The sequence below is a fragment of the Botryllus schlosseri genome, chromosome 5 (genome assembly GCF_051294905.1).
Source record: "Botryllus schlosseri isolate E-star chromosome 5, Bs_hap1, whole genome shotgun sequence".
Taxonomy (NCBI): Eukaryota; Metazoa; Chordata; class Ascidiacea; order Stolidobranchia; family Styelidae; genus Botryllus; species Botryllus schlosseri.
The window spans coordinates 25,506,249-25,531,568 of record NC_137240.1 but is presented as its reverse complement, the minus strand read 5'-3'; the positions used below and the strand labels follow the sequence as shown (position 1 = coordinate 25,531,568).

General features: G+C 40.7%; 2 protein-coding genes across 4 annotated transcripts in view; one reads left to right on the top strand and one right to left on the bottom strand.

The window, feature by feature from the left end:
• LOC145439505 (exocyst complex component 2-like) overlaps positions 1-25,320 on the bottom strand; it is a 276,760-nt gene that overhangs the window by 161,044 nt on the left and 90,396 nt on the right. The gene's annotated exons all lie outside the window — the stretch shown is intronic.
• Positions 528-22,231, top strand: LOC145439503 (cytosolic phospholipase A2-like). Of its 3 annotated transcripts, none has more exons than XM_080316980.1 (13): positions 528-1,233; positions 4,525-4,620; positions 5,218-5,337; positions 6,259-6,395; positions 6,590-6,709; positions 8,486-8,573; positions 12,750-12,864; positions 18,663-18,851; positions 19,704-19,844; positions 19,906-19,968; positions 20,140-20,294; positions 20,359-20,504; positions 22,090-22,231. In XM_080316980.1, exons 1-12 carry the CDS (start codon positions 1,207-1,209, stop codon positions 20,401-20,403), a joined length of 1,296 nt encoding a protein of 431 aa, XP_080173106.1. In that variant the 5' UTR covers positions 528-1,206; the 3' UTR covers positions 20,404-20,504; positions 22,090-22,231. The 3 variants fall into 3 exon arrangements, with proteins under 3 accessions (XP_080173106.1, XP_080173107.1, XP_080173105.1); XM_080316981.1 differs by lacking the exon at positions 528-1,233 and adding an exon at positions 3,163-3,238; XM_080316979.1 differs by lacking the exon at positions 528-1,233 and having other exon boundaries at positions 3,706-4,620.

The following is a 25,320-nucleotide window of genomic DNA, read 5'->3' as shown; positions in this document are numbered from 1 at the left end:
AGTCAAGATGATTCATCAGAAAATGGTGACTCGAGTCCGACTCGAGTCTGGTCAACCCGGCTACATATGAAAGTACCAATATTCTTGGCATACGCAAACTTAAGAAAAAAATCGCGGGACCAGTAAATTTATGGATACTGATTTTTCCCAGCAGTTATATTAGCGATTGCTGCATGGTAAGCCGAAAACACAAAAGGAAGTGTGTGCTCTGTTGAGTCAAGCCTTCCAGAATTTGTGTGATTGGGACCAATACCATTGTTTTAGGAGGTCTACAAAGTGTTATTACAGCACTGCTAGAAACAAACACTTGGTACCGCCCGTCTTAGTCTCACAGTCAACAGGTGTTTGCGCGGTAAAAATGACCATTTTTAATCATCGAGCAGATTTATCATAAGGGGGGGGGGGGATTTCGGATAAAATGTCGGTCAAGGGAGGCACGAGATGAAAAAGGTTGGGAACCACTGGTTTAGCTCAATCGAGCACAGCGATTCTCAAATTGGGTCCTGCGGTCCTTTTGGCAAGAGGAGCAAGAGAGAAACATGTTTCAAAAATTTTTAACGATCAAGAAATTTTTGTAGGAATATAAAAAATTTCAGGTTACTTATTTTTAAACCAAACACGATGGTTGCCTTGCATTATATCGTTAATCAACATAAAGTATAAGAGTACTTTTTGTGCAGAATTATTCAATTTAAAATTTTAGCCTCTTTTCGCGTGCTATGCCACTGTTAAGGTTATTGTGCGTACTCCCGAACAAAATACGCATAATATTACAGAAATAAGTCTACCCGTATTCGCATTTATGAGAATATTACTTCAGGCCAGTACTGGGCCAAGTGCGGCCCGCGGATCGATTATAAGCGGCCTGCGAAAAGTTGCTTGGAATTCAAAATATTAAAGCTACTTCGTAATATTAATGCGTGGACCAAAACCATAGGCTGCATAAACTGAACCGGCAATTCGGTTACTGCGAAGGTGATTAATCTACCCCGACTATACGTAATCCAAACTCGAAATACAGTCGATATAAGAGCATACTGTAACAATGAAGTCACTTGAAGTTCAAGCCATCGTTGTTGCCATGCATTGTATACATTGCGCATTACACTGTCTGTACTTGAAAGTGTTACGTGATACGTTTTCAAACCTTTAATTCGTAAAACTAGTCAACCAGTACGAGTGATTGAGTCATCATAACCTTAAAAGATGAGCGGTCATGTCACGGAAATAAAGGTGCGGGCCGAAGGCCGAAATTAACACAAAATAATATTTGGAGCACTTCATATTTGTTTAATGGAGTCAGTGGTCAAACTGTTTTTTTATAAGCCTGTTCCAAGCAGGTCGCCATTTTCAAGTCGTATAGTTTAAGTCGGTCTCTTGACAAAAATAAAAATACGTACACTCATCCAACGGAGGGCGAATTTAGGAATAACTGCTAGCTTCGTTAAACAACAATACTTTTTCACCGAGCTGCACACTGCACGGGCGGCAGCGAAAAAGAGAAGCCCTGTAGCATCTTAAACACATTTTATTATATTTATATTAAAACATATCTGGGGTATTATGTTTAACATTGTTACTATGACTATGACAATTAACCATCTCTTTCTCAATATCTAATGTCAACACTTACTCTGAGTAGCATGGATTAATGTAAATCACTGCTGTCCATTCAGAAATGAAAATAATACGCTGCAGAATGTGGTTGAAATTTCTTACACGGCCCGCCAATGTATTTGCTTTCGTTTGGCACGCGGGGAAAAATAATTGTCCACCCCTTCTTCAGGCCGTTGAAATAGTTTGGTTTCGCGGTGCCGACATGCGACTTCGCAAGAAGTGTGCTGCCAAAAAGATCGCTGGCGAACATGCCGTGGCCCATCATTACCACCACATGTTGACCAGAACCTTCGATATTGATATGATCAAGCGCTCAATAAGCCCCGCGCACAAATGCGACCCGCGAAGGAAAATAATTCTCCCCATGCTAAAATACGAATTGAAATGTAATTTTCCCTTTAATTTAGTCTGGTTCGTGTGACAGAATTCCGATATCTTTTGAGCAGCGACAGCCATTACCTGAGTTCACGATACAACAACATACTTTAACAAAGTAATTATTATTATTAAAAAAATGATTCAATAAATTAAAAAAAACGCGCTTGACGCGACAAGAAAGTAAACTCAACACTATAGTTGGTAAGCTTACTAAGCCGATAGAAACAAATTAAAAAATCTTGCATTTTCCGTTAGCTATTTTGGCTCGTTCGCGAATCGCGTAACACCACGTATGAGCCGGATGTACAAAGGGTAGTTATGAAATTACCGGTGGGGAGTGTCTGAAGGATTCGTCCCCAAGATATTGGATTGTTCGCCCTACGAGGGCCAAGACCACCGTTTTGGGGGTTAAATGTGAATTCGATCCGGTTGAAAACCGTCCGAGACCAACTTTCTCTCCATTGGGTTACTAGGTCTGGGCAAAATGGAGAAGCCTACCTAAGTGATGCGATTACGAATCGAGTCGAGTCGGCAATCACTCATTATGACATCCCATCAGCATGAATGATGTGGAAAGTTCAAATATGTACCTTTTTGCGACTACAACGAAAAGAATGCGAGTTCTACGTTTCATTACTATTGACATATTTTGGACTCTACATTTTCCATTGCACTGTGTGACAATGCAATGGGTTGATCACGACTTCACAGATGTGTAATTTCCACTAACTTGCTTAGCCTTGTTTCGCATGTTTCTCTCACCCCTGGACTCGAATCATTGCAATTAATATTCGATTCAGATTCGATCACTCGGATCATTTTGCTCAATCCTGTTTCTTTACAGTAGTGAAGTGGAATATTAAGAAGCTGTACACAATGTACAATTGTAGATTTAAGCGCGAAGTCAACTCCGCTATCTCGAAGCTAGGCTGAACGTGAACATGGGAAATGTGCGCAAATATCAATTAGCAATACCGAACTCTGTCAACAGTTCACGTTTTCAATCCATTCCTACGTTTTCTGTAAACTAATTCCATTTGTAAAAGTGCTCTCGCATCGATCGTTATTGAGGGTTTAGTAATCGCGATATCCGATTCTGTCGAATTTTAGCGGTAAATGTTCATTTCACAGTATGGTCGTTTTTCTGTAGTGCAGCCCGAGATCTCAATTTTATATCTTTCTTTTCTGCAGCCGATTAGTTTCATATCTGAGATAACTAGAAAAAACCCTAAACATCACGAAGGTAATTGAAATTTTACAAAGCTACTATATGCTCTGACTGATAACGCCATTTTATGAAATATCATGTCCACCATCGCCGTTAGACAATAAAACATCACTGTGTGACTGAATGCCGATATCTTTAATATGCTGCCGTAGTTGTTCACTGCTGTTGTAGTTTACTTTTGTTGACGCTATAGGTCTGCTGATGAGGGTGAACTGAAAAGGTACGATGAACAAAAATATTGCTATGAATATCCCTGGGTACAATCTTAAACGTTTCGGAATTAGAATGACGCTTTATTCATGCATCGGAAATATTTATTACACATATATTGTATCATATTCAATTTAATATGACTTTGAAGTCAAGTTAAATCAACTCCAGTTTTCGTTTGATCATAAATTAATGCAATCGAAGCAAAAACGCAATCTGGGGGATATTTGTTCAGGACCGGGCTGCAGCGAGCCTGATTATATTCAACTATAAAACCTAATTTCATAAAGGTATGATAATCAAAATTTCAGGTACATTTCGACTTGTGCCAACGCTTAATAATACAGAAACGAGGCGGGACTAAAATCAACAGAGTAACAAAGTAGGAATCTGGGGGCAGTGTGAATATTGCGAAATCACAAACTATAACATGAGTAATTACAAGCTGCACAGACTTTAAATTTGGCAAAATGAGTTTCAGTTAAACACAATAGACCTGTGTCATTTCTAATCGAATGCAAATCTCTTCAAAATTCTCTAATGTTGTGCTTCTAAAACTGAAAGGGCGCGCAAAGCTGCGGTCAAATTGAAACATTTTTCACCCTCCGCGCGATTTACCTCCAGTTCATAAGTATTGCTCTGTGTATAGTCCGAATTTCAGATTTTATAATTCTCGCATCAACAGTCATAACCATCCATGCCATCAAACTATCCGTTGGGATTGCCGGCTTTATGGTTGCATTTTGCGATATGACGATAAGATGGGCGCAAAATTTTTCACCATCATTAAGGAGGGCGTGTCTAAAAACGTTTGAGAACCACTGCTCTAATACAGCCGTTCGAGTTCAAAATCACGCGTATCGATGAAATAGAGAGTGTGTTCAGTGTTCACATATGAGGTGAAAGCCTGATCTCTTTGACGCAAACTTTCCTCGAAACCTAAATAGGAAATTGCAAACATCCGGTTCTATACACACCCACTACGAGTTTCAGAGAGACTGATTAAAACGGCTCATCTGCAATTGCCATGGTTCATTATGGCTGAGTCTAACTTCTACGCCGTACGTGAGAACGACTCTAATACTATTAAGATGCATCATTCAAGCAAGTCATCGCCATCAAAGAGAAGATACAGAGACAGATCCCCGGTTTGGACGAGATCGATGCAGAGAAGTCTCGAAAAAGAGGTAAGGCTACGATTAGTTAACGAGTAGAAACCTGTCCATATCATGTTCACGTTGAGGCAAAGACTTGGAAAGAAACCAGGTATAACTTGACACAGGCGTGCTCGTATTTATGAGCGTAGCTTACTCCACGATTTGCACAGGCCTATTTATCGATGATTTCGATGAATAGTGGTAAGAAACTCTTCATACACGCCCATATAGTACATTTGTTTCCCTCTCCACAAATTATACGAGGCGCGTCCTACGTTTATGACCTACATGCAGCTTTCAGTTAATAAGCACCTCTGAATAAATAATGAACGACTTCCATACTGATTTAAATATAGGCTATCATACATGTAGGTGGTTTCTCATCAAGTTATATAAATACCCACTTTTAAGACCTTTCATTTTCTCGTTCTACTTGAATTAGAAAAGTTTCGGAAATTACCACTTCTAAGTACAATTGAGTAGAAGTTTACGGCGCTAGTACTACTTCCGCTTAAATTAGCAGCACTGACTAGTTTGGCCAAATCTGTCCATGATTAAATCAATATAAGCCCGTCAATTTAAGTGTCGCATTTAAAATCAGATAAAAAGAACCCTACTATCGTTAAGATGCTACACTCCACTGAATTATCGCGACCGGAGACGAGTTTTATCGAGAGGAGATCGCAGATTACATTCAAAGCAATGCAGAAGCTGCTCGGAGACAAGGGTCCACAATCAGTCGACGAGGTGATTACGTCAGTGGTTCTCAACCGCCAGTCCGCGAACCGGTGCCGGTCCGTGGCAAATTTCTTACCGGTCAGCGACATATTTTAGAACTTTAAATCTCTATTCCAAAATGCGGGAAGATGGACGCTTGTCCTTTAATTAGGGAAATAAAACTTCAAATTATATATTGAGTGAGAAGTTTGAAACGTATATTTTTGCATTGCATTATAATAGAGATTTCATGGTCTACTTTCGGCGTGTATCAAAATTGTGCAAGTGTTGTACGAAACCGTTTAAAAGTAGTCTACGACCCGTTCTGGACAAGTTATATGTGAATGCTGCTGAAGACTTTCAAACAAACGTCGTTAAATCCCGCCTTTGTACTTAAGAGATACTGTTAGCAGCATAGCAGGGTCTGACAAACAGCATCTCATTCCCTTCAACGGACACCGAACAATCACGATCAAGTTAGTGGCCTTCAGTGCGACCTAGCGAGCTTCGCACTGCGTAAACTTCAACACAATCACGAATAAATATGTAACACTGAAAATCAGCATTAATTGGAAGTTTACTATATTGCATGTGAGTTGCATACATTTTCCGTGATTAAATTTAGGGTTAGTTACGATTTTTGAAGTATACCGTTCCGCGACATTTGTTGTAAAGTTTTAGCGGTTCGCGAGATCCAAAAGGTTGCAAACCACTGGATTACATAACTCTGTTAGGAGCAAATACCAAGTTATGCCTCGTGAGATAAAATGAGGGCCTGATTTGATTTTCACCTTGTGAGTAGTGACAGACCACTTCTAAGGATTATTGGTGGTAACGTTATCAATTAACCTGTGGGGTATTGACGTAACGACATGTCTTTCCACAACGTAAGGTAATACGAAATAAAAAAAGGTCTTCACGTAATGAACATATCCCATGTTCGATTTCCAGACACCTACCGTCTCTCTCGTCATTTCCGGAGGGGGATATCGCGCGATTTCGACAAGCTGCGGCGCCACTGAGGCTCTGATGGAAAACAACGTTTTTGACGCTCTGACCTATTTCGTTGGTCTGTCGGGATCGGTTTGGTAAGTAAGGCCGCTGTATCTATTCTATGGATTAGGCGGAGTGAAATTGCGAAGGATAGTAAATCTTGACAACTCAGTATCGTCGTAGACTCGATGTGACATAAAGGAGGAAGTAACATGGCAACGCCTGATTCCAGTCATACAAACGCAACGCTGCCATTGAGACTGACCATGTATCCTTTCATATAATGCAGGTATATGTCGACGACCTACTCCAAGAAATCGTTTACAAGCTTACAACAACTTAAGAAGGACCACGATTGGATCAGAGGGCAACTGGGAGAAGACCTCCATTTTGGTCCTTCAAAATTTATGTGCGGTGTATCCGTTATCACGCTAGCATTACGTATAGTGTTATCGTATGCGTTGTCTAACTAAATGGAAATGATCCAAACCTAATCATCACTGCATAATATATCACCAAATTGCATTTTGCGCAACCACCTCGAGTGTAGCCTACATCACAGTACTATAACAATTTACGGAATATGTCTCTGTGAAGTGTAACTCAGAAAGTAGCTGTCCAATATTAGGTTGTAAGCTGTCTGGTACTTAACTGAGAGACTGTCCTGGGTTGCTGTCGTGATTGTTCTTTGTACGACATATTTGTCCATACACAGTTTATTCAAACGTTTGCAAGTAGGTTTACATGAATCTCGTCTTGAGTCGACTAAACATGAGCTTATAAAGACTCGAGATCATTGCAATAGGAAGTCATATTTGGATCCGAAGATGGGCGTAAAAATACACAATTTTGTTGTTACACTATACTCCCGCATTGACCCTACAAAAGAAAGGAAACTGGCATGTAATGAGAGTAGAAAGTCATACAATTCACGTGGTATATGAACGACAACAACAATTATATAAACTAAGACTATCCTAAGAAAGGAATGAAGGCTATCAGTCTATGATACAACAGTATAGATAGAGTATGAACGAAATTATCTACAGCATTTCTAATATACAAGTAAGCCTAATAAAAACACAAGGCTAACTTGTATATTAGAAAAGCAGTAGAAAATTTTGTTCATACTCTATACTGTTGTATCATAAACTGATAGGCTTCATTCCTTTCTTAGGATAGTCTTAGTTTATATAATTGTTGTTGTCGTTCATATACCACGTGAATTGTATGATTTTCCACTGTCATTACATGGCGGTTTCCTTTCTTTAGCAGGGTCGATGCTAAGTATAGTGTTACAACATTGTGTATTTTCACGCCCATATTCGGATACGAATATGACTTCCTATTGCAATGATCTCGAGTCTTTATAAGCGCATGTTAGCTTACTCGAGGAACGAGATTCATGTAAACCTACTTGCAAACGTTTGAATAAACTGTGTATGAACAATATATATCGTACGAATAATTACCACGACAGCAAACCAGGACAGTCTCTCAGTTAAGTGCCAGACAGCTTACAACGTAATATTGGACACCTACTTTCTGAGTTATATTTCACAGATACATATTCCGTAAATTGTTATATAACACAAGGTACTGATCTTCGGTAATAATATAGCGTAACGAGGACAGACGATGCCAAAACTAGTGTAAGAGGGCAGGTGTACCTTAATTAGAGTAGGCCAACAGTAGGCCAACGCTTTACAGATGAATATGTTCTCTATAAAATATATAAAACAGATGTAATTATTGAATACACTATTGCTTGAAAAATGCTGTCGAAAATTGTTGATGCTAAATTTTCAAGGTTATATCCGAAAATATACTGACTGAATATTTTGTCTCAATGATTTCACAACAATTCACGTATCTCGATATTCAGTCGTGTTCCTGTGATTCTCTACTAATGTTTTATCGTAATGCAAAGTCACCAGAAGTCAGTGCCACTCAAAATCAATCCCAATTTGTGTTCCAATGTTTTTAATAAGTTAACGGCTGTGTACGGTAATTGTTCAGTATCATTTTTTTCATACTTAACTCAGCCATTCAAACGTTCCTTATTAATTTCGTCACGAATGAATGAGTTACTTTTGAGTACCGTGGTTACCGCCATATACATCAGTGACAATTCAAGATTTTGTTCATCATTTTTTGTAGTACAGCATCGTGTTTTCTACTTTAGGACTAGCCTCTTCAAGTCGATGTTCTGCGAACAGGACTTAGTACAAATTTATGGAGAAGCTCTGAGAGACGTGCTGTTGGAAAAACAGGTATCAATTTGCAATTGGTTGTGGATTCTGGTCGTGGAGTTTCATTTAAATAAAGAAACAGCTTTGCACAATCAATCGAGTTGGAGGTTTTACCGCGAATTAATATACACGTGCATCTAGAAATAGTGGTTGCTTTTGTTGTTTGCGGTATTCATGATGTTTTTCGACTACTATGATCATTTACACCATGTACATTTTCATCATTTTTATGCCGTACGTCCCGACTTGTAGCACGGCCCACTTCTAGGCCTTTACGGGACACCGCTTGTACGGATGAGATGGCGAGGAGGGGCCTATAGATAAACCTCCAACACTTAGGTAGGAATTCTAGAGTCGAACACAGTCGGACTCGAACCCGCAACCCATTGGTGTTGCAGATGTGGATTATACCATTCACTACGCTATTTCGCCACCTAGTGGTTGCTAACATACTAGAAACTATTCGACGTAATAAATGAATAGGTCTGCAAGAGCGTTTTCAGGTAATCGTAATAACACAAATTCTATTTTCTTCCTTGAACTTGGATCGCAAATACAGGAAGACAATACGATAATTTTGATGATACTGTATTATGAGAAAACAAATTCTTTAAAGACGTGAGGGTTTTTGCTTGTTACGTCGCATGATGAAGATACTCATTGCCCAACTTTATCGCTGACGACAATAACATAAAATGAACATTAAATAATTAAATTTTGCTATACCCAATATAATCCTGTCCATCTAATACGAACATTGTGAGACGCTTTTTCGAGGAACGCCAAAGATAAAATGGGTTATAAACTAAATCAGCAACCTTTTAGTCGAATTGATGTGGATATTGGCATGTTTTACTTGACCGTGTAACATTTCAATCTTTAATCCGTTATATGGCGTGTGTCTGGTTAGCATACTACTTGCCTAGTAGCAATGTTGAAACAGCGTTTACCTTAGCATAATCCAGTGTTGGGATCAAGTCACTTCCTTCGAGTCACAAGTCATATCGAGTCATTGCACATTTTGACTCGAGTCAAGTCAGGTCACTCCATTTTTGAAGGTGACTCGAGTCAAGTCGAGTCAAGTCAAGTCACGAGTCAAGTCACGAGTCAAGTCAAGTTGCCTTATCGAAGTATGAGGTATGATTGAGTGGTCATTGATTTTGAACCTATGAACGAATGTAGAGTTACATATACATGCAAGTAGGCCCTTATCCCTGATATATACGCAGAACTGTCAAACTAAGTCAGTAATTGCATAGCCTCAGTTTATAGTTGCCAGCCAAAATAGAGAATTGATGAAAGAGAAACGAATTGATAAGATGCAGTACATTAGCCACTTCCATATTGATATGATACAATTCGAGCCTGCACCAATAGTTGAGGAGTATATAAACTATATTCGAACTCCATTTCAATGAAACAAGAGGTATGGTGAAGGTAAGAACAGCAGTGTTGGGATCAAGTCACTACCTTCGAGTCACGAGTCATTTCGAGTCATTACACATTTTGACTCGAGTCAAGTCAAGTCAATCGATTTTCGAAGGTGACTCGAGTCAAGTCAAGTCACCCGATTTTTGGGGGTGACTCGAGTCAAGTCGAGTCAAGTCAAGTCAAGTCACGAGTCAAGTCACAATTCAAGTCCAAGTTGCCCTTTCAATGTATGAGGCATGATTACGTCATTGCATTTTACTAGCTGTCTGAAATACAGATTGAGTGGTCATTGATTGTGAACCGATGAACGGATATAGAGGTGAATATACACACAAGAAGGCGCTGTATCGCTCACAAATGCGTAGAACTGTAAAACTACGTAACTAATTGCATAGCCTCAGTTTATAGTTCCCTGCCAAAATAGAGAGTAGAGAACGAATTGATAAGATGCAATACACTACCCATTTAGGAATTGATAAGATACAATTCGAGCCTACGCCAATGGTTGAGTACTACATAAACTAAATTCGAATTTTTTTTGGGTGGGGTGGGGTGGGGGGGGGGTATTCATGGTGTTTGTCGACTACTATGGTCATTTACACCAGGCCGATATTCTTCTAATTTTTCCGTAACTGCCGACTTATAGCACGGCCCACCTCTAGGCTTTTGTAAGACACCGCTGACGCGGATGAGGTGGCGAGGAGGAGCCTAGGTAAACCTCCAACACTTAGGTATCGGAATTCGGAAGTCGACCTCGGTCGGACTCGAACCCGCACCCATTGGTGTTGCAGCCGCGGATTATACCACTGCGCTATCTCGAATTCAATTTCAAAAAGACAAGAGGTTTGGCTAAGGTAATCACAGAGAACAGAAACATACATTTTGCTATTAAATTACTTCACCATACTAGTTTACGACAACATAAGCTGTAAGCTTCAATAACTTCGTTAGCGGTAAATTTATTTGTGAGAGAACAATGGAGGCTCAGTAAAACGCACGATCATTGAATGATTGGTCGCTCTCACGGGCTACACCAGCGTTTTGCGAACAATCTGACCATATGCAAAAGAGAGAGATTTCTATCGACACCGATTAGTTGATGACTTGAAATTGACTCGTTCATTTTGCTCCGAGTCACGAGTCAATCCACATTTCTGATACGCCGAGTCAAGTCAAGTCAAGTCATTTTAGCTAAGTGACTCGAGTCAAGTCGAGTCATACGAAAAAGGTGACTCGAGTCTGACTCGAGTCAAGTCATGACTCGAGTCATCCCAACACTGAAGAACAGAGAACTAAATTACTTTACTACTGGTTTACGACAACGACAACAACAACGTAAGCTGTAAGCTTCGATCATTTCGATTGTGGTCAATTTATTTGTAACAGAACAATGGAGGCTCAGTAAAACGCACGATCATTGAATGATTGGTCGCTTTCACAGGTTACACCAGCGTTTCGCGAATAATCCGAACATATGCAAGATACAGTGATTTTTACCGACACCGATTACTTGATGACTTGAAATTGACTCGTGAATTTTGCTCCGAGTCACGAGTCAATTCACATTTCTGAAGCGCCGAGTCAAGTCAAGTCATGCGAAAAAGGAGACTCGAGTCAAGTCATGACTCGAGTCATCCCAACACTAGCATAATCAAACATCAATAATAACGATATTATGGAATCTAACTGGAGTAGTAATTCTACCACTGTCCTTTTAGTCCAGGAGCTTGCTGTTTCTTTAGGATACCGGATGTACGGCATAGTGGTGGTTTTCTTTATCATAGTACTACATCGAATATCTACCCATCAAATATTTGTCGACAAATCGTTATTTACAGCGGAATGGCGCGCATTGCAGACAATATTGCTCTAATGAACAGTGCAGTTTACAAATCCGAAGAGTTCATTGTCAATAACTTAATAACGCGCTATTCCTCGTCCACAACTGTTCAGTCTATCTCACATAGTACCGTAACGATTTAAATGTTTAGTAATCGTAGTTTTACAAAGAATTCGATTTGAAATGTAAGGTAGTCTATGAAATTACTGAAAATGCTATAATCGTCATAATCCAGTGCTTCCCAACCTGTGGGTAGTACATGAAGCTATTTCAGATGGGCCATGAAAAATTTCTAAATGATACAGTGTCCTATTCAATTTGCCAATTATGCCAAACACCTAGTCTTCTCAGGATTAGAGGAGCAAATACACGATCTCTACTTGTAGATTATATTGATTCTGTATCGATGATCGCCGCAAACCACGTTGAATTGAATTCATCCCTTCAAAGGCTTTGCGAACATTGATCGGGGAGTGCAGCCATCCAGCCCGCTTTGCAGTTGAAATCGGCAAACAATTGCTACTCCGCTACTCATAACCCCAATGTATTCCGCCGAAAAGACGAAATACTGATTGCATACGCACCTTCTCGTTTGTAATCATCATTGTAATTCTCGTCTGCTTAATACACTCGTATTCCCGAATTATCGCGCAATGTCACTTGTCGATATCTAGTTTAATTCATTACTTACACAAGGCCTTCGTTTGGTCGTATCCCATTGTGGGTCGCGCAATGATACTTAATAGTGGGTCGTGAACTGAAAAAGGTTGGGAGCACTAAATAATACTCTATTACGATTTAAAATGAAGATTACGCCGTGTTTGGGGATAGTCGTGTAACGTCGGTATATGGCTGAGTTATTGATTGAATGTTGATGGCATTGTTATATTAGTCGATAGGGTATGACGTTTCTTTTTGTATTTTAGCATCATAATATCAAATTATCCAGCCTTCAAGAGTATGTTGGAGACGGCAAAGTGCCATTTCCCATTTTCAGTGCAGCTCACGTGAATAATCATGGTCGGACGTGCGACTTTTGGGGTTGGTACAATATTTACTTTTTTTTAAATTAGTGTAAGATATGTTGAAGCGGATATACTGGCTGCGGGGTAATTTACAGTAGGTGTCCCAAACTACAAGTGGTTTCACGCCGCCTTGCTAGCTTGGTACCCCGAAGACCCAGTATTACGGAAGCGGTGAACAAACACATTTTTGCAAAAATGCCCAATTTGATGTTCGAGATAAAACTGTGAGCATGGAATTAGTAGGATTTATGGTAAGATTGCGGGAGCGACGTTTTTCTAGCTACGTGGTCTTCACCATTTACCAACGACTCTCCATTTCATCTATAGCAGGGGTCTGGGACCTTTTTCGTCCGAAGAGCCATGTTGACCCTATATTTTCATTTCAACTCCCAAAAGCCATACATCTCAATCAACTACCACGTAACAATTTAAAAAAATCGTGACGTCACGGTAGCGCAATTTCGAAATCACTACAGACAATTAACATTTGGATTTTCAACACACTTTGTACAGTTACTCCGCCTTTTGGTGCTGCGTGGTAGTCCTGTTGGCTTCGTAGTCTGATAGATGATTGTTGAAGTTAAAAGCTTCATACAGAATATGAGACTTTCGTCACTTATACGAGGTCGCAAGTTCGTCTTGATGCTATTCTTTAATGCGAGGACGAGCCAAACATGGATATTAGTCATTATACACCATACAGCCGTATACATACATAGTGCGGGGCGGATCGACAAATTATTTGGTCCGACTCCGATCTTGTTCCACAATCCTCTGGTCCGACTCCACTCCGACTCCGAGGCCGGATACTTGAAATGAGCGATATCTGATCCAAAAAACTCCGATAATATTCATGTACGACTAGCTATTTCCAGTTAACAACAAATGCAGTAGTAGGCAATGGACTCAGGTTATATTGAAAAAAAAGAAACATGGCATTGAAACTCACAGCTTTGTATGGAATATGAAAACTACACACACACTACATAAACACTCCCAGGCTGGTATCGAATATAAAAAGACAAGGTAGGCTACATGGTAACAAAAACTCACAGGTTTGTATGGGATATGAAAACTACACTCACACGCTGGTATCGAATTAAAAATGACAAGGTAGACTATATGCGGTCAACGACTTGCAACGAGATATTGTATCAGAAACTTTTTCTATCATGTCAGTATCAGACAGAACTATAGGGCAGTGACTATGCACGGACATCGAGGGCTGTAACATGTGCTGCAGGACAGTCGACAACATGTGGCAAGCACATGTCGGTCTCTGATGTGTTGTCAGTGCAGATCTTATATTGCTTGCGTCATCTGTTACAAAATAACAGAAGTCTAGCATAGAGCTAGATAGTCCAATCTCAGTGCAACATTCCTATATTTTATTTAGCAGATTTACACTTGATTTCTGCTCCTCAAACTTTGTTGCAGATATTGCTACAGAGTGCAACTTTTCCTCGCGAATGTAATGGGCTGTCAGTGACATGTAATGTCTGCTTTTGACATCAGCCCACATATCCGTGGTGAGCTCAATCATCCCATATTCGCCAATAGTCGCTTTCACATTGATAGAAATTTTTTCCTTCTCCAGTGCAGCACTGCTTAGAACTTCCCTTTTAACGGTATGTCTGGATGGGATTATTTCTTCTGCATTCATTCGACCATACACCGACCCTATATCCATAAATGTTTGAGCAAGTTCGACAAAACCATCACCCTCTAAAGATCGGAATGGTCTCAAATCCTTTACAATGAATGATGTGGCTGCTTTGAGCAATTGTACCTTGGCCTTAGTCGGAAGCGGAGCAGATTTTTTTGTCAGAAAGGATGACATTGAACTTTGGCCCGCTGATGGTATGACTTTCGATACACTGCATCTGGTTTTGATATGAGTGGCTTAATGTGTTGTGCCACTGTTCTTTCTCTCATGCTTGAATGTCAAACCACCATGCCGACAGAGAACAAATCCTGAGTAGTCACCGCCCTCCTCACTTCACTGGTGCCAGGGCCAGTTGGCAAGGCAAAACTCTTCCACACCTCACTTTTATTTCCCTTCACATCAACCGCGTTTGGTTTCCCTTCTTCATACAAGGCTTTTGCTATTTTCGATGATCTTATAATACTAGGATTACCAGCCATCTCACTGCACGCTAAGGAGACCGCATCGACCACATACAGTGGAAACAAGGATGATGGAGGTAATAAATGCTTAGTCATACAATAAATGCTGCGATTGAATGAGTTAGCATAAATTTGGGTCATGGCTGAGTGATTTTACAGATATGGCTCGGTTATTTTCTCACTGTGGTCGGAAGTTACTATAGTCATGCTGTGGCCGGATCAAAAATATACTGATCTGGCTCCGATCCGGCTCCGGCCGTAGCAGAAAAAATACTGATCCGGCTCCGATCCGGCCCGACCAAAATTGAAAAAATCCGGCCGGATATCCGATCCGGCTCCGGTCCATGCCCCGCACTAATACATACCCACTGTAATGTGTGATGCGTCAGTGACATGGGGTTTGTTTCTTTTGTGGTATTCGTGGTGTTTGTCGACTACTATGGTCATTTACATCATGCCGACATTCTTCATTTTTTCCGTGACTGCCGACTTATAGCACGGCACACTCCTAGGCTTTTTGTAAGACACCGCTTACGCGGATGACGGGGCGAGGAGGACCTTGGTCGAACTCGAACCCGCACCCATTGGTGTTGCAGCCGCGGATTTTATCACTGCGCTATCTCGCCAAAGTGATATGGGTCCAGGGGAGGCAAGAGAGGCAGTGCCTCACCCGTCTACTAGATTTTGAACAATTTAACTACCAAAATCACTCAACTTGCCTATTTAATGTTCAGAAAATAATGCGTGAAAGGAGAGGTACGGTATAGGTGAGGAACGGCTGGGCCATGCCTTACCTGTGATACTGCAATTCATCGCAAATATCATAGAATTTATAATAACCGATAATAATCGAATGTATCGTATACTAAAACGTTGCAATTTAGAAGTTAGTTGCAGCTGTGGGCAGTCACTGGTATCTGGTTCCATAGAATCGTCTTCCTGGGTTTTAAGAGATTAACAAACCGGCTAGCGTTACTCGATAGTGCGAGTCGCTTTTTGTACCAGAATCGGCTAAAATTTCATCACTGTTTGTACCGGAATATGGCTAAGTACAAAAATATGACTTAAATGCTATGATGAAATCTAGAGATCCCTGTACTGGCGCTCGGCAGTCATGGCATACCGATTTTGATGAATGAGATGTAACGCAATGAGACGCTCATAAACAGTGGCGGACAATTATATGACTCAAAGTAGTCTACTGCGCAATTGAATTAATTAAACGCTGACCTACATCAACCCGCGGCCATTTCATTGGACTTGCGGTAGCCCACCAAGATAGAAGAAATTATAATTTTTCGACATTTAATATAATTCTTCTATTCCGCTCGATACCAGACAGGTTTCGCACGCTATGTCGGCATTGGAACTATTCGTATGCCATATAGGCTACTTAACATGTGGCTTTTGCAGCAGGTCATGCACTAATACAGTGTTTCTTAACCTTTTAAGCGCTCGTAGCCCTTGAGCTTACACTGAAATTGCTCATATCCCCTATCCACTTTCAACACAACTTCTGACGGTGCCTATATTAAACTAAAAAATACTATTGACAATAATTTGCGCTAACGCTAAGAAAATAATTGAGCTGAATGAATCGCATGCTCAAAAAAAATTCCATTTTTTTTGTTGTATTGTAAGATTATTTTTGGCTCTACACAACGTATAGGCATAATTCCAAAATTTAGAACATCCTAGCACCCTATGATTTGGTGCTTCGTACCCCAACGGGGTTCACATACCCCTTCCTAAGAAGCCATGTCTTATATGTATGTAGTTGTAGTCCTATGGATTGAGGCGACGTTATAACTATTCGAGCTGGCGAATATCAAAAGGAAGCAGTTTAAAAAACTATTCAACGCGTTTCACGCATCGACATATTGAATCACCTAACGATAGTAAATGCCTCTTTCATCCAATTTTCATAGTAGCACGATTTATAATACGGGTGAAGCCGTCCGATCCGCATATGCGCTGTGTTACATATGTCTGGATTAAAGGAAGACTGTGCTGTCAGTCGGCTGCTGAATAATGAAAATGACATCGGATTGGCATAAAATGACCGTGACCAACATTCCGCAAAACCATGCCTATTGAACAACAGCAACCATGAGTGTAGCCCGGCGCAGATCATAGCAGCCTGCTTGTTTGAGACCCATATCTAGAGCGCGAACCCAAAGCGGACACTTGTATGATATTGGTACAATCGAAGTTTATTAATTTGTAGTTAAAATGTGGTAGGCTAGACCAGTGCTCTTCAACCGGGGTTGTCGTACACCCTAGGGTGTACCAGAATTTGCAAAGGGTGTACCACTCGGATGGGGTGTACAGGGGTGTACCAGATCCGAGTAACAATGAGCCGATGGCTAGTTATCACAAAGGCAGGTTAATAGGTCAGTACAGGTTGACGCACATGTTAATGAGCAATATGGTACAATGTTATCTCAAGTGTAATACTGTACACCGCTTGATTGTGATGTCATAAGCAAATATTTCTTCTATTCATTTAGCCGTCGGCAATAGACCAATGGTTCCGTTTGGTGTTGGAAAGTATGCAGTTAACAAACATGTGTACAGCTAGTCATTTGTATTTTAGTGATTTTTGAGGAAACCGCCGCGATAGCTCAGACTTTTTGATTCTGTACTTCCTACCTGACGTTAATAAATACCGCAATGCACATAAATGAAGTGACGTAGCCAGCCAGGGTCGAAACAGCTTCAATGTTGAAATCGAAACCCTTTCGTTTTAAAATGCCCATTGTATGTCCAATCTTTCGACATACATTTGCAATTTATAATTTTGTTATTAGTGATGTAAATTAGCGGCAATAGACTGTGTATAGCGGCATACGATCGGAGGTTACTGACATCTCTTGCAGCCCACGTGGTACTATCGACTGTGTGTGGTGTGGGGCAGGCCTGATACGCAGTAGGCTGGTGCGCCTGCTATCATCGCTGATCTGAATTACCGCTTCTGCAGCAGTAGCTTTACCTACTCTCTTCCCAATACTGTTACATTTAGGTTGATTATCGTTCGTAATGTCATGCTGTTTTTGCTCTGACACGAACTAAATTCCAATTTGCGTGGCGGTCTGTCTGACTGGCTGCGAATAGACTATGTGACCAAATACTATTTTATTCAAATCCAAATTTTTTGACGGCAATAACTCCGCTTCTACTGGTCGGAATTGAACCAAATTTGAAGAACATAGTTTTATAGACAACCTAATACTTTCATGGGGTGAACAGAAAAATTTCAAATTTTCCGTTATTTATTTTTTTATAATAAATAGAAACTTTCTTCTCCCGTAGCAGGGCGGCTACTAGTTGGAATTGAACCAAATTTAGTGTGTAGGCTAAAGTTGAGTAACCTAACAATTTTATCAAGTAGCCAGTACGATTTGAGAAAAATAGTCATTTTTGAAGACCCCTAATGAACAGGGGTGTACGAGTTTTGAGCAAACGTTAAAAGGGTGTACCACGTCGAAAAAGGTTGAAGAGCACTGGGCGAGACAGTTTTAACAAAATGTTCCACGACCTATAAAACCTAACGCTAACCAGATGTTCGATTCGTTGCTTTGGTCTGGCTTAATGCTGATGCTGATAGTGAAAATCGTAAAATGTCTATCATAGATCGACCTAAGATAACAGTTCTAGTTGTCATGACGCTTTACTATGATGATTCAGAAGAGGTAGAGATCACGCCATCCGAAGCGACCTTCGCCTCGTACAATGTTCTCGTGCCGACTCAAGAAATCGAGTCCGTTTGGAGGAACGGGGTTTTGAGTGAATCTCGTGGGGAGCCGCCGCTTCACTACATTATGGCCATATGCGGAAGTGCATTTGCTGGGACCTTCCGGGAGCTGTGTGAACTTGGTAGGCTGTTGTATGCTTCTCCCGTAGCCGCATTTGAGTTATATATGCATGCTGCTGTTTATTCGGGCGAAAAGAGTTGCTATACTTAAATACACTCAGAAGTGCTCATAAGTAATCATTTATGGTAGGCCTACTTATTTTTAAAGTATGGCTGTAGAGTAAGAGTGGGAGTTCAAAATTTTATCTTTTCGGAATTGGAGTCACACAATCTCTTCGAGAACCATCGGGCAGTGAAGTTCACAAAAATTCTCTTGACTTCGACACTGATTAAGTTAAAATCAAGCCAGATGCCTTCAAACTTCATTCAGAAGTAACAATAATTTGAAACTTCAAAAAGTATTTGTAATAAAACCGAATTTGGTGCACCAAACAAGCGCTATTGAAATAATTATGCGTCATGTTTCTATCACAACGTGACCATCCGATAACATTGGCTTAGAGAAGTGCAGAAAGATAGAATATTGCTTAATAGCTTTAGAATAATTTATTTAATGATAAATATAAACTGATAAGCGCAGTGATTAAGAATATAGCTAAAAAAGAGTTGTAAAACGATGTATATACTGCGCAATTTTAAATTAAATGCCTTCTAGATTTTAGATATATATAGCCTACGCATAAGTGATATGCAACAGTTGACAAACTTACCACGAAGTAAAATCGGCAGAATCGACTAAACAATTACTCATTTCCTGGAAAAGCACTGCAATCTGACAAAACCCAACATTTACAGAAGTATTTCGTTCATGGCCAAGTGACCATGCTACTGATTATGCTACAGTTTAAATAATGGTCGATAATGCAATCCTCCCGATAGTGTCACCAATAAACTAAACTCTATATGTTTTCCAGGTTGGGATTCGATATGGGACACAATAGCTTCCCCATTCTCCTATTCTCTACAATCAACCGCTGGCTCGTCGCAGAGTTCTTCCCGTACAAAATCTCGTGTGATGAATAAAGATGAATTCATACATATTGTCTGGAAACCGGGTAAGTTGACAGCGTCTTCCTACAGCAGCCTGTGTTTAAACATACAAAACCTCCATTTTAGTTTTGCGCAAAGGTTTGGAAGGCAAGGATATATCTGTTAACAAAGCCTACGAACTGTATGTCGGTGAGTGGACTCCAACGTATCCCAATCGAGACATACGATAAAAAGAACTGATGCTTGTATTCTTTGATATAGGTTGTTAATTGAAGAATAACTGATCAATCAACCACTAAAATAGTTGAATAGTAAAATAGTGTTCAATCAGCAACAAGCAATCTGCTCCGTCTGCTATAGAGTACAAAAAGACCGCGAATGGAGAATGGCTTGATGATCTTATCCTGATGTCTCTGGAGGAGCAAAAAGAAAGCACCCCAATCCCTCCGAAGAAGCTGAAACTCGCAAATTCGAAGGGAATCACAAACTCAACAAACACTCATGAGAAAAGCTGGGTGAGACAGTCCTAGTCCTCGGCATCAATACAGTGCTAAGAAAACGACAAAAATTCTAATGTAGGACGCAAAGGTTCGGTTTAGGCCTCGGAGGACGCAACATGGGTAATTTCCTGAGGACCGGATTTCTGCGTAATCCGTTTTACGAAATGCCGTGTGACGTAGAAAAGTACATGATGAACGGACAGCACGTGAAACATCGGAAACCTGGTGAGAACGCGTAATATCTGTAACTTCTGCATAGCGTCAAGTAATACATACCCAACGATCAATTTGCATTCATTTCGGGTACTGCTCTAGCTAGACTGTGACGTTGCTCATTTCAATACTTATAAATCGTGACAAACGTAAACTGTCTACAGGAAAATGTCGCTTTATTGTGAAATTCTTGTTAAACCTACTTTTTAATTTTAGTAGCCTAAAAATCTCGAATGTTCATCGATTTAACAACAATTACTGAGGCAAATAAAACAGTCGATGCGGATGCTATGTGAGGACCGAATGGCACTTATTAACAATTTCTAAGTCAAACAAAAGTGAAATTCTGTGACCGAGTCGACATATACGATTGCCCTGTGATCACGCCGGATAAGCCATGCCCGGGTAGCATCACTGATTTCAGAATGTTGAGAAGAATTAATCATAATCATCGCTACGACGATAGATAGGATATAACCGTGATTACATAGACCACACGAAAGAAGCTATATTTCCTTTTCGTCTCAAAGACATGCCAACAGAGAACACTGAGATGAATAAAATTCTGCCACTTGGCATACACCCTCGGTTTGGCTAAGGCTACGAAGTCGCACCACGTTTTTTCTAATGTTCACCGATAAAATGTAGTCCAAGTCACTCGATGTCGCCCGCCAGAAGGTTTTGAGTTGCCCGCGAGGTAATTCTCGAAATTAGTTATAATATAACAAAAAAATAAATCACCCAGGTAATTTATTGAGAACTTGCAAGCTCGATCAAAGTGTCATTAGCCTGACCGCGAAATTTGGGTGATTGATGACTAAAATCTCAGTTCCGAAGCATTTGCGTAGCCAGGGGCCAGCCACATTTTTCGTAGATTATTGTTATATGAAAATAGAGTAAAATATTTATGTTGCAGATTTGTTTGACTTGATATTTTTCTTGCACTTCTCACGATTTATGGTAACTCCAATTTAGTATGATTCCCCTCCAGAAACTTAAAAATAACCCGCAATTTGCAAAATTGAGCCGAACTATATTCGCAATTTTGAGAGAACGTGTCGTCCAACATGTGACTTCGTGTCTGCACTCATAGAATGATCGTCGGACGATGAAACATTGCACAAAATGATAGACGCATGTTCACCGAAATCTTCGCTATTAACATGTCCAAGCGCCGAATAATCCCATTCATACCAAATGATCACAGCAGTATACAGACGCGACCCGCAATATATGCAAGTAATATTGTTATTGACCGAATTCATTCACCAATTATTAAAAAATATCGCGCTTCACGTGCCCACAACATCATTCCACAGTGCACACTCTTCATCACTGTTCATGACATGATCGGTACCGATGCTGACGCGTAGTAATATTGGTCTTGTTTTCACCGTTACCTAATCTGGTTCGCTCATATCGGACGACTTAAAAATTTCATCACCATTCAAGTGGCCTGCGCAATGGTCGGTAAATCTCATGTTGCCCGTGGAGAGAAAAGGTTGGCCACCCCTGCACTAAACTATCTGATATGCATGCGCTATTAACTGTTTTGCACCGGTCGGTGAATTGCCTTTCATCACAAGGTTTCTTCTAGGTTGTTCGAAACGGATTGGAGAGAAATGTCCTGTTGGGGAGGAAAAGATATTGGTGGTCGATTCGGGATTGGGATGCAATGTTCCAGCTATCCACGTTGCCCGGCCTCAACGAAATAGCGATGTCATGATAGTTATCGATTGCGAAACGAAAGACCAGAACAAAAATGCGAACGGATTTTTTAGCGTAAGACATACCAAAATATATATATGGGTAAAAATAAGCCATAATTATGTTTTCCTATATATTTCCTAAGTGCAGTGGGTTTCGACTCGTGCATAAACACATCCACGTATATTTAATCAGGAATATTTTGCGGAGAGGTGGTCAGTAACGGAGTTCTACTAGTATTTATTATTCGAGTGGATTTGCATACGTGTACTACTTGCTCAAGGAATTATCTTTTTAGACTAAATCCACTTCTTCAGACTACGATAAACAACCCAATTTTTATAATTTGAACTTTTACAATTTCAATTCTGTAAAGTACGAAGTATTTTGGGGATAAGTTTAAGTCACTTCTAAAGTGAAAAGTTCACGCCAACTTAGTGAATGATCCCCTGTATCACGGCAATTAACTGTATATTCGAACATTGCATTTATCGAATATCGAAGGTAGCCTACTTTACAAAACTGCTTACTTCACTATTCTTTATTTTTTGATCTCTTACTTCTACTTCAAGTCATTTTGGCATGTTTTAAAAATCACAGCTTCTACTAGCAATCAAGTAGAAAATAATGGGGATACTTCTATGTCTACTTGAGTAGCAACGCTGACTACTTTTGCCACCTGTGATTATGGGTAGAGAGTTATCGCAAGGGGACGGGCGTTTGAAATTTAAGAAATAGTGACGTTATTGCGAGGTACAGAGTGTTATGTTACGCCGCTGGTAACATGATACAACACAGCTATAGTGACATGTGTTTGCAATCCGGAAACATTTTTTTGCGCAGGCTCTGAAACAAACAAAGCAACAAATGTACGACAACAACACGAATTTCCCAGAAATCGATATCGAAAAAGTCCAGAAAAACCCCGGGCAAGAGTATTATTTGTTTGAAGACACCGATAAACCTGATTGTCCGATAGTGATCTGGTTCCCTCTCCACAACAAGGGATTCAGGAAACTACCCAACGCTCCTCGGTCGGAAGAATACCCGCCATCTGGTATGGCAATTGTTTTCATTTCGCTTTCAGTTATCGTGTATGTCGATAGTGAATAAGCTTGAAAACGTGACATATGAAGACGCATCGGTCAACGTAACGTTTGTTTAATATCTGTTGTAGGTCGCAAGAAAGAGAAATTCAACGACTTCGATGTCACCCCTGACTCATCGGAATATTCAACCACGGATCTGCAATATAGCCCGAGGGACGTTGACCGTTTGAGAGAGTTGATGAAGTATAATGTCGGAGCAAATATTAAGGTGAAAATAAACTTACCAACATCGACTATAGCCTATTCGCAGAATACAACATTTTTTCTCATTTTACTATAAGTAATTCGAAGGTATTTTGAAAAGCTGATGGGTATCGACGATTGAATCATAGCAGACTTGTACAAACTAAACATTTAGTTAGTTGACGGTCAACTAACTAACAGTTTTTTGAGTAGTTCTAGTTCTAGTTGTAGTTGCGGATTTTGAAAATTCCGTAGTTCTAGTTCTAGTTGTAGTTGCGGATTTTGAAAATTCCGTAGTTCTAGTTCTAGTTGTAGTTGCAGATTTTGAAAATTCGGTAGTTCTAGTTCTAGTTTTAGTTGTGCATTTCAAAAAAATATTAGTTGCCGAACAACTGGAAAACGCTCGTGTGTCCTGCCCTGCGCGAGGAGAACTCTCCTCGCGTGACAAGTGAGGTTACTGAGGGTTACTAATGTGATCATGACAAAGGATCAAATGCTCATTGTTGGATCATAGTTAATACATTGATTATGCCGAGTTCACTGATAACTTAGGCAAATTTACAACAATTGACAGTGCGCAGGGACACGCGATCTCCCGCTGGGTCTGGTCTACTTTCCTACCCACAAAGTCAGAGATCGTAAAGTGTTCACCATGATCACCAATGAATGTTTTCCATGACGACGAACAAAAATTTATAAACGTCAATATATCTTGTTTTTGCGTTTGGAGGGAGAGGGTTAGGGTCAGAGTTGGGTTTAGGGTATCCCAAGATTAGGGTGGGAGGGGGGATATTAGGGTTGTGGGAGGGAAGATATTAGGGTTGTGGGAGGGGGGACATTAGGGTTGGGGTTAGGGGGATATTAGGGTTGTGGGAGGGGGGATATTAGGGTTGTGGGAGGGGGGATATTAGGGTTGTGGGAGGGGGGATATTAGAGTTGGGGTTAGGGGGATATTAGGGTTGTGGGAGGGGATATTAGGGTTGGAGTTAGGGGGATATTAGGGTAGGGGTTAGAGGGATATTAGGATTGCGAGGGTTTGGGTTGTGGGAGGGAGGATATTAGGGTTGGGGTTAGGGGGATATTAGGGTTGTGGGAGGGGGATATTAGGGTTGGGGTTAGGGGGATATTAGGGTTGTGGGAGAGGGGATATTAGGGTTGCGGGAGGGGGTATTAAAGTTACGGGTGGGGATATTGGGTTGGGGTTAGGGGGATATTAGGGTTGCGGGAGGGGGAAATTAGGGTTGGGGTTAGGGGGTTGGTTAGGTTCAACGTTGGGGTTAGATTACCCCTAACCGGTGTTTAATCCACCTCCAATCTCCCTTTCCCCCAACCCTAATATCCCCTCTCCCACAGCCTTAATATCCCCCTAACCCCAACCCTAATATCCCCCTCCCGCAACCCTAATATCCCTACTCCCGCAACCCTAATATCCCCCTCCCGCAACCCTAATATCCCTACTCCCACAACCCTAATATCCCCCGTCCGGGAACCCTAATATCCCCCTCCCGCAACCCTAATATCCCCCCTCCCACAACCCTAATATCCCCTTCCCGCAACCCTAATATTCCCCCTCCCGCAACCTTAATATCCCCCCTCCCGCAACCATAATATCCCCCTTCCCTAATCTTTGGATACCTAACCCCAACTTTGACCCTAACCCACTTCCAATCTCCCTTTCCATCCACCCCAACCCTAATATCCGTCTCTCTAAAGGCACAAAAAAAAACAATTTATTTTGGCGTTTATAAATTTTTGTTCGTGTTCTTGGTAAACATTTCTTGGTGTCCGTGGGGAACACTTTTCTTAGTGGGTAGGAAAGTAGACCTGAC

Coding starts and splice junctions, on each gene's coding strand:
- LOC145439503 (XM_080316979.1), top strand. CDS start 4,471: ATGGCTGAGTCTAACTTCTACGCCGTACGTGAGAACGACTCTAATACT. Junction 5,338..6,258: donor GTCCACAATCAGTCGACGAG/GTGATTACGTCA, acceptor TTCGATTTCCAG/ACACCTACCGTCTCTCTCGT. Junction 18,852..19,703: donor CCGGGAGCTGTGTGAACTTG/GTAGGCTGTTGT, acceptor TATGTTTTCCAG/GTTGGGATTCGATATGGGAC.